Source organism: Austrofundulus limnaeus, unplaced genomic scaffold (assembly GCF_001266775.1).
Source record: "Austrofundulus limnaeus strain Quisiro unplaced genomic scaffold, Austrofundulus_limnaeus-1.0 Scaffold11, whole genome shotgun sequence".
In the NCBI taxonomy this organism is placed as follows: domain Eukaryota; kingdom Metazoa; phylum Chordata; class Actinopteri; order Cyprinodontiformes; family Rivulidae; genus Austrofundulus; species Austrofundulus limnaeus.
The window spans coordinates 4,713,828-4,732,240 of NW_013952413.1; the positions used below are offsets into that span (position 1 = coordinate 4,713,828).

The 18,413-nt window shown below is 40.9% G+C and overlaps 1 protein-coding gene across 4 annotated transcripts in view; it reads left to right on the forward strand.

Annotated features, from left to right (window-relative positions):
* The first annotated feature begins 72 nt into the window (after positions 1 to 72).
* The window catches only part of acap3b (ArfGAP with coiled-coil, ankyrin repeat and PH domains 3b), a 79,521-nt gene continuing 61,180 nt past the window's right edge, over positions 73 to 18,413 (forward strand). For 3 of the 4 annotated variants that reach the window (XM_014002130.1, XM_014002129.1, XM_014002131.1), the window contains exon 1: positions 74 to 288. In XM_014002130.1, the coding sequence (XP_013857584.1) occupies positions 242 to 288 (47 nt within the window). In that variant the 5' untranslated portion in view covers positions 74 to 241. Of the gene's footprint in view, positions 289 to 18,413 lie in introns of all 4 variants that reach the window. The other variant, XM_014002128.1, reaches the window with a different exon arrangement.

The window sequence follows — 18,413 nt, forward strand, 5'->3', positions numbered from 1 at the left end:
CATATAAGGTATGGGACCGACGGAAAGGTCTGTCACCGCCCCGAGCTGCATGCTGCAGCGAAGTGTACTTGTAGTAATTCGCCTGCCGCGCATTTTGTGTCACCGTGCCACCGGGAGAAGGGCGACACACCGCTGCGCGTCAAACGGATACCAGTCACCATCACCTCGGTTCAAGCGACGTCTCGCCGCGGGCAATGACATTTGTAGACTGACGTGGGAATACACGAGCAAAAACACAAAAATGACGGTAGACTTTGAAGAATGTATAAAAGATTCACCCAGATTCAGGTAAGACTGCTCATCTCACACAACATCCCACAGCGGTGCGCCAAAAAAAGGCACACCTTCTTTTGCATGTTTTTTTTTTATTTGTTTATTTTGTAATACACAGCTGCAGACTTGGCTMATGATGAATTTGTAGTGACATCAGCATGAAAAATGGAAGGATGTTGTGATTTATTATGTCTGAGTCGCACATGTTAATCAGGAAGATGGCGTTTCTCTGCCCATTTGTCAGCTCCTTCCATTTTCTTGCACTGATTTTCGGACATAACGTGTTTTTTTTTTTGATCATCATTATACATTTTTTTGTAACACTTTTTATAAAGCTGTAACACATTTGTTGGAAAATCACCTGATGGTCCTTTTGGATGTGGCTTGCAAATGAGCTCAGTATATAAGAAAATATGGACACAGTGAGGATATTTTACCCAAATATTTAAATTTAAATGGAAAATAATGCTCCCCCCACTGTTTTGATACTATGCATTAACACCATGTGGGACTCATTCATGAGTGAATGTGTGAAGGCTAAAGCAGTGTTGGAGGGTGAAGCTTTTCAGCTCATAGATGTGGCAGCAGTGGTGGCCATGCTGGCTGAAAGGCAGCAGGTGAAGGAGCAGAGCTTATATACTGGGCTCAGATCCAGCTGTCTGGCCTCTTGTCCACCCTCTGAAGGAGCTCGCTCTGTCCGTGTACCAACCCTCACAGCTGTGGGAGCTGGGGAGACAAAAGTTAATTTTCAGTTTTTGTTTCCCTGTTTGTTTGTTTATGCTTTCTTTACCTCGCATAGACGTTTCCCCCTCCTTTCTTTATATTTCACACGCMATGTTTGTGTCGGTGCCCACAGACTGAGCCAGCTGACGGGGAGAACATAAAGTCAGAGAGGCAGACATGCACTCTGCTGCTTGAAATCTCCCTTCAGTGGTGATGGATGGCACGGATAAAAGGTCGGAAAGAGAAGGAGCAGCAGAACTCTTTCATTCACCTCCCCCCTTTTTTCCTCTGATGCTCAACTTTCTTCTTATAACGATTGTCGTTTGGAAAATTTCCACRATAGACAAGCTGTTCTTCTGGGTCATAAGGGGAGAAAATGCCATAATTATCCCCTGCATCGAAAGGGACAATGTGGGCCATAATGTCGTTGATCATATTTTATGCATTTGTCTGTTGGCAAAATACCTCATGAACCACTAAGACGCATTTTAATAAAACTTTCATGAAATAAGTTACTGATTAACTTTTGGAGTCTACCCAATTCAAGATGGCCTCTACGGTTATAACAATACATCAGTCCACATCGATTATATCAGTTAAACACAGGACACATATAAACTTTGTGATATCGAGAAACATCATGTTGTCATCAAAAAATATATATAGACAGTATATAAATATAATTTCATATTGTGATTAAAAGCTGGTGATTTATACCCCTTATTGCCGCCACAGCCAACCGAGCTTAGAAAACACGAAATAAGCCTAAAATTCAGTCAGTTTTATAGCTATTTTGCTAAAATTTGGTGTGTTTGTAGCTGAGAGTCATTAACAACACATATTCGAAGTGTGACACTTTGTGATATTGAAAACGACCAAAAAAGGCTGTCGTTTCTAAATATCTGTTGATCCAAAACTCTGACATGCAAGACAGAGGATATTACTTTAGGTAACTTCTAGGCCTTTTAATTGTAATAAAATATGAAGCCATTAAAATTCCAAGACTTTATATTTTGGTTTTGATCTCATGCAGTTGTTTATTAGCTAAGGTTTGTTGAAGGGTCACAGTTCCCTGTATTCTCTTTACATCACTATTTAAACATTTGGAACAACATGTTAGTCTGGTTTAGATCGTAGAGCACAAAGATCATTTGAAGATTAGACCACAGGGCTTGCTGAAAGTGCCTCTTGTAAAAAAAACAAAACATGGTGTAATCRGATCACTGTTTTACTTTAGGTTTCAGTGACAGCGTGCTGAAAATTCACATTTCTCTGAAAATATTGCCTGTAAGAAAACACTGAATGTTACACCAAGAGTGTAATYACAATACTAACATCACTGTGGAGCATAAAGGGTGTTAGATGGTTTCAACAGATATAATTATGAAGTGACTCTCTTTTAAAAGCATAAAATCTCCCAATTTTTCTTTTTTTCTTCCAAAAGAGGCAACAAATCTGTCGTAAATGTTGCATGACCCAAGCAGGTAGAAATCAGTTGTTGTTTTTTTTGACCCAGCTGCCTTCCCCTCGTTTTTGTTGTGTCATTTTGGACAAACAGGAACTGGTRGAGCAGCAGAGAACCAGTCCTGTCTGTCCTCCGTCTGGCAGAGCTAAACGAGCTGCACATGCCCTCGCTCTGCAGGTCTCAGCTTGTACCGGCTCTGTAGTTGGGTATGCATGACTGAGAGAACATGAAAGAATATTTGATTGTGTTTTCACGGCAAACATCTCTTTGTTTCCGTCTCTTGTTCTCTCTTTGTTCTTCTGCCCAACCTATTATTCAGTGGTCACCTGCAGCATCCATTCTTATAAACCACCCTCTGTACTCTGATGTCCTTGAGGCAGTTTATTATTATTATTTTTTTTTGCAGATGTTTACTCCCCCTTCAATTTTCTTCAATTTGGTGAACACGGCTGCATTTATGAGGCAAATATTGTTTAAAATACCACGATAATCTCATAGCAATTTGACCAGAACACAACATTATGAGAAGAACAGGAAGTGAGCTCAACATACGCAACTGCTTTTTTGTTCCCTTTCATCACAATACACATAAAAAACCTCCTTAATGGCAATTATATAAGGTTTTGCTTGATCCTTTTCCATCTTACATAAATATATTTCATTGACTGAACTATTCTTATGCACATGGGTGGGTGTGAGCTGTTGCTTAGTAACAGTTAGCTAGAGAGCTGGAAAAAAAAAGAAAAGAGGACAGAAAATTTAAGAATGAAAGAGGAGAGTGGGTGTCTGTGTAGGGGAAATTGTTTCATTGTGACCAGCACTTTTGGGTCTAAAAACCTTTTGTTTGTTGCTTCCACCTCAAGAACAACAACAAAAAATGTTAGTCCACAAAACAAGTTACGGATTGTGTCATCACTTAGTGAAGCTGGAAAATATACCCAACTCCTCTATCCAAACCAGCACAGTTTATTCTTTGTGTCTTCTTCGGGCTTCATAAAAATCGTGGTTCATGCTTCGTGCACGCTCACTGCTGGACTGAGGTTTTGCTAAGACTCGAAGCCCGCCCCCACCCTGATTCTGATTGACTAGTAGGCCTTTCTAGTGTATTTGAAAGCAAAAGCTCATTCAGAGAAATGTCTGTTAAATCTCAGCAAACCCAAAGAACGGCATGGTGCCCTGGGGATGTCCTGAGGTGTCGCCACACTGAAAAAAGGCGTTGGAAAAGACCTAAAAGCTTGCATCTGCCACTGCCATCTGAACACAGATATTGGACTTTTTACAAGGTGTTCGACCTTGTCCCTCGGGGACTCCTGTGGGGGGTACTCCGGGAGTATGGGGTACCAAGCCCTTTGATATGGGCTGTTAGGTCCCTGTATGACTGGTGCCAGAGCTTGGTCCGCATTGCCGGTAGTGGGGCTGGGCGGTATGACCTCAAATTCATATCACGGTATAAACTGGCACCCCTTTACAGTAACAGTATATATCGCGGTAGAAAATTATCATAAAAAGTAAAGATAATGTAATTTTTAGAGCATTTATTTTGCAGAGAACTGTAATCTTAATCAAACCCAGCATTTTTGCTTTAATATCTGCCTGCCAAACAATGAGCTTCTGCCTATCAGCTGCTGCGCGATCATCTTCATCATCAGAGCAGAAGCCAACTTTACATTAGCAAGATGGATTTATTACTGAACGAATGTCCATGTCTTTTTTTTAAATCATCTCTGTGAGTAACAATACTTTAAAAAAACAAGTTTTTCTCCGACAATTGGGTGTGGAAAAGGTACAGTTGTTAAAGATTTGCTCTGTGTGACATGCAGCGAGAGGAGAGGAGAGGAGAGGAGGAGAGGGAGGAAGAGATTATGATCCTGCAACACGACGTAACTTTTCTACAGCGGGAGGGGGATATTTTGAGGATTTATCCTCTCTATATGTGTTTTAAAACGCTAGAATTTCTTCATTATATTTCGAACTCCTCCTGCTCAGTTGTCTCTGCACTCACAGCCCTGTTGACCCAGGTCCGATGACGTAATGACGATATGACGGCAGAGGGTAAATTTCTACCTTAGGCCAACTTCATACCATTTCTATCATCTACCGCATWTACTGCGCAGCCCTAGCCWGTAGTAAGTCAATCTCATTTCCGGTGAGAGTTGGACTCCGCCAAGGTTGCCCTTTATCACCGATTCTGTTCATAACTTTTATGGGCAGAATTTCTAGGAGCTAAGGTGTTGAGGGGATACTGGAGTGGTTCACAGCCAAGTGTGAAGCGGCCGGGATGAGGATCAGTGCCTCCAAATCCGAGACCATGGTCTTGAGCCAGAAAAGGGTAGCGTGCCGCCTCCGGGTGGGGAGGAGTTAAAGTATCTCGGGGTCTTGTGCACGAATGAGGGAAGAGTGGAGCGAGAGATCGACAGGCGGATTGGTGCTGCGTCTGCAGTGATGCGGGCGCTGTACTGGTCTGTCATGGTGAAGCGAGAGCTGARCCAGAAGGAGAAGCTCTCGGTTTATCGGTCAGCCTACGTTCCTACCCTCATCTATGGTCACGAGCTTTGAGTAGTGAMCGAAAGAACGAGATTGCGGATACAAGTGGCCGAAATGAGTTTCCACTGCAGGGTGTCTGGACTCTCCCTTACCCCTAATTTACACTACATGTGGTCCGGCTCCGCTCCGCTCTGGTCCGACCTCCGCAGCAAATACGCACCCATTAATCAATGAGAGTATTTACACTGGCTGTGCACGGCRGCAGTGAGCGGACAGCAATCCAGCAAAAGTGGATCCGATCCTATTTCTTCCCGATGCTGGAGCTGTGCCGGAGTCAATTTTTAAAGATTACGTCACACCAACAGGAAAAAGAATGAGCACAACATCTGTATTTTCAAAATAAGACACCAAAATTTTGTTGAAATTGCAGCTGTGTTAATAAACATATGGATATATTTCTTCACAAATGCTGTCAGAATGTATCTTTCTGTGTGGGAAGCTGATGGCAACATATAGCATCAAGCATATGTGTACACACACGATACACGTGGATTTTATTTTGAAATCATAAGTTTCAAAAAGACGACAGCGATACAGTTTCAACCATAGATACAGTATCAAAAGCTTTTATATCAATGTTTTCAGCTGTGTTTGGAGTTAATCTTTTACAGAATTAATTATTTTTTGCTCGGACTTCCATATTTATCACTGGATTTATCGTGTGATCTCCTTCCTACACACCCTCCCTCCACTGTGTATCGCACCGCAGTGGAGCAGAGGCTGTATAAATTGGGCTGCAAATGAACAGCTGCGAACAGCTCACCGCAGTGGAGCGGAGTCGCATGTAGTGTAAATCTGGGGTTTGAGATAGGGTGAGAAGCTCAGTCATCTGGGAGGGATTCAGAGTAGAGCCGCTGCTCCTCCACATCGAGAGGAGCCAGTTGAGGTGGCTCGGGCATCTGGTTAGGATGCCTCCTGAACGCCTCCCTGGTGAGGTGTTCCAGGCACGTCCCACTGGGAGGAGGCCCAGAGGAAGACCCAGGACACCCTGGAGGGACTATGTTTCTCAGCTGCTTGGGAACACCTTGGGATTCCCCTGGATGAGCTGGTCCAAGTGGCTGGGCAGAGGGAAGTCTGGCTCTCTCTGCTTAGGCTGCTGCCCCAGCGACCTGACCCTAGATAAGTGGAAGAAAATGGATGGACAGACGGATAAATTGTCAAAGAAATGATTGCAATGAACAAAGATATTGTTCTGAGATCATTTTAAATGGAAGTTTACTAAATTTATGTAAAATTACAGATGGACCATGACCTGAGTTTGTGAAAGCAACACACAACAGCAGCTACTGACGCTGTAACATCACTACCTACTTCCTGTATCCAAGCAGGCACATTTTATTCTGCCTGTGTCATCCTCTGGCTTCATAAAATATATGTGGTCACCTGCACACCCCTTAYAAAGTTCACAGAAGTTTACATAGTGGAAGAAACAGGGCACAGTGCCCTGACTGCGTCCTCAGACGTCGTTAGCTGAATGAAGGTTTTCCAAAGGCATCGGGAAAACTGAAGGCGCTCTTCTGGCCTAATGCCTGTTTACGGGGCTCTCATGGTTCACAGGTTACGAGTAGGTTCACCGATTTCATTAATTTTGGGAGAACAGAGATCGACTGGTACTTAAACCTCCATAAAGGTCTGAAAATCAGCCTCTGTCCCTTTTTGCTCTGCTGAGAGCACTACCTAAACTCCAGTTAGTTTTAAACAAGTTTATATTGTTTCAAGAGTATTGTTCAGTGTCTTTCAATAAAATAAGGTTGGAACATTGAAGGTGAATTATGACCTTATAACACCKAACAGTGTCTGTTATTTAAAATATCGGTATCGGCCAAAATCTGAATCGGCTGGTCAGAATTTTTAAAAATCAGTGATCAGCCAAAAAAAAAAAAAAAATGCAATTGGTGAACCCTTGGTTACGAAACCATACACCTTTTTAAAATACCTGATGCTAAGGAGTAGAAAAGAGGGAAAAATGAAGAAAACAAACAAGCAGGCAAATGAAAATTATTGACCTTGTTTTAATCTGTTGATCTAAATTAAATTTATTGTGCGAATAATTGATTTATTTCTTATTGCGACAGGCCTAGCACCAGTATAGTGAGGAACGTGAGCAACCCAGTTGTCCAGTCTTTCCTGTCAGTCGTGTGGACGATCAGCTCAAACCCATTATGCTAGATCTTGAGCGTCCGATCCAACAGTTGTATGACTCTAAACAGAATCTGGGCTGGGGAGACACCACGCCCTACAGACATTAGACCAGCAGTATCCCTGTCCTGCTAACTCTGTTATTCATCTGATCCTGTAATCATTAGTCTCATGTCCTTTCGACATGTGCACTTTCATTTCATTTCCACCACTCCAACTGAGTGAATAATGTTTTTGTCAGTGAGTGTAAATCCATTGTTTATGTTTAGGTCATGCATGTTATTAAAAATATAAAACATGATGATAAAACCATGATGGTTCAAGAATGATCAGTTCGTTGAAGTGAATATTATTGAACTGGATTTGTAAAAGGTTTGAGAGTACAGTGTGAGGTGGGGGAGAAGCTTTTTAGCTCCTCTTACATAAGATCTCCTACATTACTTTAATAGCACATCTCAATTTATTGGCAGATTAAAGTGCCTTTTATTGCTTTAGATGTCTGTCTGGTGCCCTGATTTCTTTTTACTGTCTGGCTATTTATTCCCTACCTGCTTCATCATCATCATCACCACCACCTCTAATCCTCCTTTTACACCTATCATCACATCGCCTGTCTGTGATGATGAATTCCAGTTGGTCATTTGCCTGTGAAATGTGTAAATGTTCATCCTGCCGCGTTCTCTAATTGGGGGCAAGACTGTCAGTGTACTGCTGCCCAGAATGACCAGTTGTTTTGTCAGACATGGAAGTTACCTATCCATTTGTCACACTCAGAAATGGAGCAAGAGAGAGAGAGAGAGATTCATATTTGTCCTTTTCAGTACAAACACACTCTCACAGCTGTTTTCAGCATGTGCCAGCAGGCAGAGCTGGGTTTTGTTATTCGAAAGCTAAACGGCGTGGCGTACGAACGTCTTGGAGTGCACAGTAGCTGAGAGAAGGGATTAAAATGCTTGCAAATATTGACGTATTCTGACACTGATGAACTTTTCAGCCTTTATGTGTACACCAAAAAGACCTTGTCTGGCTGTCTGCTGCTGTTTCTGACGTCTTTTGGAGTCGTGGTGAACCTTTGAACTTCAACTAAATGAAATTCTGTCTGCGACGCCAGTGGCTTGTCAAAACATTTAGACAGATTCCAAACCACTCACATTAGGTTGATAATGTCATGATACTCGTTTCCTACCACTTTTGCTAATGCACCCATGGACACAGCAGACGTGCGCAGACTGTCCCACTGCCCTGTAGTCATTTTCCTGTAATGGTGTACACACATAAAGGTTCTTTATTTATAATAAAGCCTCTTTCTGTTATGCTAAAGACACACAGTAAATTACTCTGCTTAAGCATTTTGTTGTAATTTCTCTGGACAGCTTAGCACTAACATAACTTATATCAAACACCTTAAAATTGTGAGCAAATTGCTCACAGTTTTGCCTTAATCTTGGGGTTTTACTCCATGTTCTTTTGGCAGTATAGAAAGGTCAGACAATATATTAATGTCTGATTTAGTCCCACACATCCAGAGAGAAGATGGGGATTTATACATTTAATGCTCACACTCTGATCAAACAGACTTTCATGATCAAAGTGTTTTAACTGTAAAAGATACTTCTTTGAATCCACAAGCCCTGGTGATCTTGCATTTTTGTTTATTGCTGTTAAAAGGCAGGTAAATTTTTTTTGTCTGTGTTAACTTGTCTGTCAGCAAAAAATCTCATGAACGGCTGTATTTTAATGAAACTTAAAGTATTCACCGGATTTACAGTCAAACCAATTCAAGATGGCAGCTGATCAATTATTAAAACACAGTCTGTTTTGTAGAAATTGAGCTAAAATTTGAAGTAGTAGCAGCTGAGAATCATTCCCAAAGTATCTTCTCAACTGTAATAGATCTCACATTATAGCATGAAATTGTTCACGCTTTCCCCCCCCCCCCAAGTTTTATACAAAGCAACTGTAACTATAAGATTGTGTTTATTTAAATTTTTGGCATGAAAGGTGCACAATGACACTCATACTGGGTTGCTTAAATTATAATATACACTCACCAGCCCAGTGATGGACTTGCGACCTGTCCAGGGTGAACCCCGCCCCTCGCACTGTGACATCTGGATATGGGCACCAGTGACCTGCGTGACCCAAAAAGGAATAAGTGTGTATAGATAATGAATGGATGGATGGATGGATGGAACTCACTGGCCACTTTATTAGGTACACCTTGCTAGTACTGGGTTGGACCCACTTTTGCATTCAGAACTGCCTTAATCCTTCGTGGCATAGATTAAACAAGGTACTGGAAACATTCCTCAGAGAGTCTGGTCCATATTGACATGATGGCATCACACAGTTGCYGCAGATTTGTCGGCTGCACATCCATGATGCAAATCTCCCGTTCCACCACATCCCAAAGATGCTCTATTGAACTGAGATCTGATGACTGTGGAGGCCATTCAAGTACGGTGAACTCATTTGTCGTGTTCAAGAAACCAGTCTGAGATGATTCACGCTTTATGACATGGTGTGTTATCCTGCTGGAAGAAGCCATCAGAAGATGGTACACTGTGGTCATAAAGGGATGGACATGGTCAGCAACAATACTCAGGTAGGCTGTGGCGTTGACATGATGCTCAGTAATGAGCTCAAAGTGTGCCAGGAAAATATCCCCCACACCATTGCACCACCACCAGCAGCCTGAACCGTTGATACAAGGCAGGATGGATCCATGCTTTCATGTTGTTGACATCAAATTTTGATCCTACCATCTTAATGTTGCAGCTGAAATCCAGACTCATCAGACCAGGCAATGTTTTTCCACTCTTCTGTTGTCCAGTTTTGGTGAGCCTGTGCGAATTGTAGCCTTAGTTTCCTGTTTTTAGTTGACAGGAGTGGCACCTGGTGTGGTCTTCTGCTGCTGGAGCTCCTTCTCCTCAAGGTTTGATGTGTTGTGTGTTCAGAGATGTTCTTCTGCAGACCTCGGTTGTAACGAGTGGCTATTTGAGTTACTGTTGCTGTTCTATCAGCTTGAACCAGTCTGCCCATTCTCCTCTGAMCTCTGGCATCAACAAGGCATTTCCGCCCACAGAACTGCCGCTCACTGGACATTTTCACTTTATTGGACCATTCTCTGTAAACCCTATAGATGGTTGTGGGTGAAAATCCCAGTAGATCAGCAGTTTGTGAAATACTCAGACCAGCTCGCCTGGCACCAACAACCATGCCACGTTCAAAGTCACTTAAATCACCTTTCTTCACAGTTCTGATGCTGGGTTTGAACTGCAGTAGCCTGCTTTAAACCAGACCCTGTCCTTCACTTTGCTTCGTACAAGGGTCTGGACTTGATGCATAGAGAAGTGATTCTTGCAGGAGGCGTGGCCTCTGCTGAAGCATGTGTGTGTTGTCGCTGTGACTGAGGCTAAGCTAAGAAGCTAACCGGAAATTGCGTGTGCTGTAAATAACCCTACTGAGAGGAGAAATATACCGAGCTGAACGAGACGACTGTAATTGAGAGCTGCTGCTTTCTCAGACAAATGTATTTTAATTTGGAAACCTTGTCAACACAGACTGGCTTCATTCACTTCCTCCACTGCCGCATGCTAAAATAACTAGCAGACACTGCGCAGAAAATTGACGTCGTTCAAAACTCCTCCTTCTGTTTGCTGATTGGCCCAGGTAAAATAAACTACAAGCAGACACTGCGCAGAAAATTGGCGTTCTGTTCTTTGATTGGCCCGGCTAAAAATCTGCCAGCGAAATCCTTGTCAATGGGAGAAATCCCAGACGGAGCAGTGAAGGGAAACTAGAATTGAGCGGAACTGCGTAGGAAGGCAAGGGCCAGGCTAGAACTGCAGCAGATCGTCTTGTCCATGTCTTTATGCCTAAATGCGTTGAGTTGCTGCCATGTGATTGGCTGATTTAACATTTGTGTTAATGAGCAGTTGGACAGGTGTACATAATAAAGTGGCTGGTGAGTGTATTTGATTAGCTGCAGCTCAGCAGTATTCTAGCCTAACATAGGCTGCAGTAATGGGCTGGTTTTTCTGCTGCCGGTTGAAAAGTTTATTTCTCACTGGAACTTTATTTCAGTTACTGCTGAGTAATAAATGATCATAGTTTGAATAATGGTAAATCTCCATGCAGTGGTGGCTCCTGAGCATTCATATTAGTGGGGCAGATTCATTTCCTGAATCACTTAACTACTTAAATTATACAAGTAGTGTTATATTTTCCTTGACAAAAAAGACTATAGATTACTTAATATTTCTTTATTTTCTTTCTATTTTTAATTTATTTGCACAAAGATGTCACATTTTTTCTGCCTCTGGCAGATCGAGGTTGTGTCTCATGAAAACAATCCGATCTAATAATTAAATCACCCACATCCACCTCCACCAGAAAACGGGAGTATTTCTTACATTTTAACTGTACAAATAAAACAGACACAGCTTTCTGAACTAAAAATTAAATAATCAATAGCAGAACATGTTGGTAGGGCAAAAATATTTTACACCCCAATCAGACTCTGTTGGAGCTTCCTGAATTTTCGATCACTGCCATTAGGGCAAAGTACGAAATAAAATAATAAATCTACTGAGGAAGCTGATCCATGATCTGTACAGACCCATAGGTGAAAATGATTAAAAAACTGTGAATGAATAAATTTCTTTAAAAACTGACAAAATTAAAAAGCAGCTTGCTGTGTGTTGTTTTGCTCTAAGTAATTCAGTAATTTACATTATTTATTGGAATACAATGTTTTTTAGGTGGAGTGACCAGCCGCGCCTGTCTCCAAGCTTTTATGTTGTTGTTGTTTTTTCTTCTGCTTGTGGTTAGATCCAGTCTTTTGTCGCCTGTTGTGTGTTTGGCACCACCTTTAACGGGAATTTTATTGTTAGTGTAACGATGCCACAAAAAATCTGGGCTGCATGCAACCATTCACAGAAGGACCTGCAACGGATTACAAAATTAAAGCACTGAATTTGCTGTTTACAGTCCCATCAGATTGTTTAGAAGATTTTAAAGCTGAACTAGTTAAAAGTTAGTTAAATAGTGTTATGTTAATCTGTTTTCAAGGTCCCCAAAGTGAGACCCTTGGGCCAAAATTGGCTCACCAAGTAATTTGACATGACCCGGCAGTAGTTGCCCTGGTTATTAGGTTGTAACTCTGGACAGTCCATATAGAAACACTGTATTTACAGCCACTCCATCCATTGGCTCAATGATTATATAAGGAGCTGTAGAGCAGATCTTCACTCATGCTTACTTTATCTTTGAATTATATTAAAATTAAACATGAAATACAAGTAACAAGACATTTAGACATTTTTATAAGATCACAAATACTCATATTTCATGGATTTATGAAATGTCTCATGAGCCTTTGATGCCTGAACGTAGTCAAACTTTGGGCCACTGCACCTGCTGCTAGCTTAATCATTAAAATAAATAAATAAAATGATTTTACTTAAAGTATTTTTATTTCTTGTATTGTATTATAGCATTTGGCCCGCATTCCTTGGATAGATTTTCATTTTGGCCGTCTCGGGGTAAAAAGTTTGGGCACCCCTGCTTTAAAAGATCAGACTGCTGTGAATATTTTGAGAGTGCAAAATCCATTTTTCCCTTTGGAAGCGACCCTTTTTCCTGAACTCTTAAACTCTTCTGACCTGCAGGTTTCATAAAAAGGCGACGCAGAGCATGTTGTACCATGAAACATACTGTGTTTCTCACCCCCTCACGAGTCACGTAAATATTTCAGTTCTTGCTGTGTCTGTAAAATAAGAGGGCTTGGTGGAGTGCTTCATCTAAAACAAGTGGTATGTCAGGAGCATGAAAAACTGTTAGAGCAGAGGGGTATAGATTTGGTGCTCCAGGGGGATTAAAAATGACTGTAACTCAGTCCTACATTAAGCTAAAATGCTATGTGGTAATTGCAGAGAGTCATACTTACAGCACTGACCGACCACATGGTTGTTTAAAACGCTATCATCTATGGTGGTGATGTGCATTCCTTCAGGAGTAATTATTTTATTCTTTATAAATCTGCCACTGTACAGGGTCTGACTATGAGCTAAAACAGGACTAATACACATTTTAAAAGAATAAACAAAATAATTCACTAAGATTCATGCTAATTATGCCGTCAACTTTATTTCTGAGCCAGTGTGCTCATATGGCACGTTCACGAGACGGCACCACTGCAGCACGTGGACAATCCCTCTGAATCCACAGAGCAGCAGATTTTCTGCCACTCTGCAGCACGTGATGCCGGGGGACTCCGCGTAGAACCCGTATATGAAATAGGATTATCGCTGATTAAATCAAACAGAAAGCCAACACAACCTATTAAAGCTCACACACCATCAGCTTCTGACACCAAGAACCACAAGAGCGTTTCCTCGCTCTACTGACTGCAGGATGCTGCGTCGTAAAAATTAATTTGACACATTTCACACCAGAGGATTCCCACGCTTGTTGGATTGTTGTACTGCTTTTATTTTTCCATCAGTCTCCATCTGACCTTTAACCCGCCCGAGCCTGGATTATTTTAAGACCCATCCAAGTCGTGGTCACAGTGGTGTCCTGTGTGGGAAAATGTGAGCCATTTTCACTTTATGAAAAGAAAAAGCAACAGTGTCTTTTTTTATTTAATGGCTACTGTACTCATTTTTGATGCACATAATTGACCATATGCTATTCTGTACCTTACAGAGTTAATAATATTTCAATATATTTAAAACATTTATTAATATATAATAACAGATGTGACTTCCACAGTTCAGGCAGCAGGGAATTATTAACTGTTGCTGCAATGCATACCATTTTAGAGTCATCTTGACTTTGATTTAATTATTTCGGTTATGACAATACTTCTTGACCTAACCTCACATTAAAGTCTGTTTATTTCCTCCTAAATGATGCCACATTTGTAAGTAAAATACATTTGTGGGTTGAGCAGCAGAGTTTATAGAGCTGTATGACTGAAGTCTGAAAAAACAAAACACATTGGCGGTTTACCAATATATCCATTTACCAAACAGGTGCCTCAGTAGCATGTGGAAGAACCATACACAGCCACAACAGCTTGCCATCTCCTCTGGCTGCAGCTTGGTCACACACTGCTGYGGAATGGCATCTCATTCTCAACGTGTGCTATATTACTAATAACCTTAAAATATAAAGAATTGCTCCTTAGTAGGGCTGTGTGTTGGCAAGAATTTGGCGATACGATACATATCATAACAGAGGGGTCACGATATGATATATCCCGATATATTGCGATACTGTAAGCAAGCCAATATATTGCGATTTTTTTTGTCCCAAAATTCTATTAAATAAAAACCTCTTACTGGGAAAAAAAAGAAAAAAGAAAAGCTAATGTTTACTTACAATGCTAATGCTACCCTTACTCTCTGGTGCTCAAGAGGTAGAGTAGCCAAATGGCTGGCTCACTGCTGCCAACTAGTGGTCAGAGGCTGAACTACAACATAAAAATGAACGTTTGGCAAGAAGGTTGACATTTTAAACCTTAATTAAAAATCGATACAGGGCTTTAGAATATCGATACAGTATCGGGAAATGAAATATCGCGATATTTCAGTGGATCGATATTTTCTTACACCCCTATTCCTTAGTTCTATATAAACAGGCTGTTAGTGTCAAACCATGCAGAACTATTAGCTACTCCATCTTCTGATGCTGAAAATAAAATCTCAGCTGCATGTGAAACGAGCACAAATGAGTATTTCGTGGTGATTGCAAATCCAGCAACAGACACTTCAAAAGTTCCAGCCTTTGCTCTTTATTGTCAGACCAGAAACTCTAATCAATTCTAGTAATAAAATCGAAATGACCAAAACAACTTTTTAAATGAGCTTTTTCAGTGATTTGTGGCAAATGCGAAAGTGTTTGCCTGAGGGCCTGARTGAAAAATAAAGCCCAAATTGAACTTTCTCACAGCTCTCTAGTGTTGTTTAATAGTTTATTATAAACAGTGTTTCAGTGCGGTCCTTCATCTGCTCTGAGGTCAGTCTTTTTGGTGAGGAGTTGGTGAAAATCGTGCCAAGGTCTGTTGAAACTCAAATCAAAACAACAAAGCAAATTGGCTTCATATTGTTTTTGGGCTGTAATCTTTATCCGGACATTATTTTTATAGTGAGAAACAGATTTTTTTTGCCCCCTCCCAGTTCAGCCCTTATTTTTGTTGTGACTGATTTTGTAGATTTTATGTCTGTGAATAATATGAGAAATGCATTTATGGAATTGAAAACTGCCACACATTAAACCTCAAGAGCTCCTCATATATATCCATACATGCATAAAGCTGTTCAGCATGTGGGGTTTATCTCACATTAAGCAAAAGGGGTTTAACTTGCATTAAGCATATGGTGCAGCAGAGTGACATAACACGCATATGTATAAGTTCAAGACTTGCAGGTGGAAAGAATCATTGATTTGAATATATTTAGACAAAAGCCTTTTTTGTAATGGTATACTGTGCGGTATAAATATTATAAAATTTTGTGTGGCTGTGTGTGCATTTTTGTAGTAAAACACACTCTGCCATTGTGTATAATTTACAGCTAATCAAAGAAATCCCTGCGTTGGACGTTAGCATGTCCAAGTTCAGTTCCCATCCTCTAAAAAGAAACTTCACAGGTGGATGCTTGTCATTCAGTCACAATACAGGATTTAACTCGGCGTCGCCAAGCCCTGTTCGTCTCAAAGAAAACAAAAGAATTCAACTGATATAACGGAACGTGAATAAAGAAAAGAAAGAAAAACAGAATATGTGAGAGATCCTCCTTTATGTTGCCTAGCTATGTCCTTAAACTTTTCCGGTGTCACGCATTTGTCACATTTGTCTATACTTATTGGATTGGAAGAGACTATCAGGATTGTAAAAGTTCCATTTGTGGCACAAATGAAAGCACAGAGAACAGAGAGTTGGGTTGACTTGAGGATTAAATGAAACCAAAAAGACCAGCAGAGGGACGAACAAAGGGAGGAAAGGTCTAATTTATTGTTGCTCTAGTAACCTGCAACGTATTTCATACATTATTACACGACATGCATCATAAGCTGCATGAAACTAAACACACATGGTTGGTAATATTTCATCAAAAAAGACATAAATAACTGAGGAAGAAAAAAATGGACACTGCCCAGTTAAATTAAACTCGGACACAACTTCCTTTTGGTGACAAATCAAAAAGTTATGTGCTTCACTCTGGCTCACAGCATGCAAACATGAAGTGTGCGTGTGCGTGTGAGTGTGCGCATGAGCTGACTCGCTCGTTCCCCTCGTGGATCCACCTATAAGCATCTGGTTCAGATTTGACCCAACTTTCTCCGCTTTTGTTTAAGCTGTGGCTCTCTCACTTTTTTTTTTTTTTTTGGCTGTACTTTTCTTTTCCATGTTAAACTGCTCTTCTCATCTTTAATGTGCTGTTTGTTCTTCCTGTTTACTCATGCCTTTCTCAGCCTTTTTTTTCTCTCTCCGTCTCCTCCTCCACCCACGTTCCTGTTGCCTTTAGCGGCATGTGATGCCACACGGAGGTGGCAACGCCGTTTTGCATCAGAATTTTGTGACTTTATCTTCCAGGGTGTTGTTTACTGGTTTTTATTCCTATTTTATCTTCTCAATTCTTCAATAAGTCCAGCTTCAGTGTTTTGAGACCTTCTCCGCTGATTGTTTCCTCTCAGGTCAGTGACACAGGCTCACTAAATGCTTGGCAGCCAACCAGCACTGATCCTCACCAGGACCCCCCGCAGCTCTGAAGGTATAAGTGTAGTTGACGAGCCACAGTATGTTCTACAAAGACAAACAAAATGAGACTGCTCTAGTTGAAGCTGACGGATTCTGTTTCACATTCCTCCTCTTTACATTATTTTGGCTGCATCCGTGTCTTAGATCTCTGTGGAATTCTGTGCAACCAAATGAAAACATTCCCATCTGCCGCATCAGCAGTCCCACACTTCCTCAGAGCCATCTGTCCCACCCCCTCAAAGTAAATCACACATGTATCCATTCAAAAAAGAAGAAGAAGAAGAAGAAGAAAATAAAAATGTACCGCTTCCTCCCATTTGTCCCATTGATTTATCCTTTTCATCCAACTGGAAAATATCTTAGCAGCTGACCTAAAGTTGATACTCAATTTTTCTTGGAGCAGAGAGCTGAGATCACCGTAGCGTTTATAAATGATATAACTATTGTTTTGGTATGTGGGTGTAAAGATGTGGGGATTTCAAAGTGCACATATGTCACAGACAAAACCATCCAAATCAGGAAGGTTCTGCAGGAGATGATTTGGCAACGATTCTTCATTCAACCTGTATGAAACAAGCAAATCTAAAAGTTTCATGCAACTTGAGTTTGAATCAGAAGGTAACAAAGCAAACATTTTCCCCTCAGTTCTTGAAGCTGCCTCGCACATTTAAAGAAGCTCAGTTAATTGGAAATCTTTAAAGGGGACATATGCAAAATCCACCTTTTTAGTTGTTAAACACACTTTATTGTGTACTTGGAGTCTCTAGGAGTGCAGAAAATTTGAACTTAATGTCTCCTGGTGCTGCATAGATATCTTTATATTCTGTTTGGGTAATATTTTTTTTAACAATTTCAGTTTTCTCTGTTTTTAATGGTGTTTTCTGATCTATTACATCAAATTCTTTGCGATGGAATTGCTAAATAAGGTCTGGACTGACCAACTACAATCTCATTGTCTTTATTCTCCTCCGGCTGTGGGTCAGACTCGGGCTCCAACATGGACAAGTCTTCCATTGTTGACACCTTTTAATCACTTGGTAAATAAAAAGTTTCTTCATGGCTATATAGTTGTAAACCCCTTTATCAAACTAGAATGGACTGCTCTGGAAGCTGGAGGGGGTGCGGGGTGTGATGCACCTTGTTTGGATCTAAAGAGACAGCCTCAAAATGAGTTGACCAGAGACACACCTCAGAATAAGGGTGAATTCAGGCATAACAGTTCCACGTTATATAGACCCAACTGAATGATTTAAATGTGAAAAAGAAGGATTTAAAAGGATGGCGTGTCTCCTTTAAAGGTATCATATCATGCTTTTAAATCCTTCTTTTTCACGTCTAAATCATTCACTTATGGTCTATTTAAAATAAAACTGCAACGCTTTGGTCTTAATTCCTCGGTTTTGTTGCTCCACAGACTCCTTGGCTTTCCTTGCTTTACCCCTGTTCTGAGTTGCGCCTCAGAGCAGGCTGTTTTGGTGCGGTCTCTTTAAATACATGCAC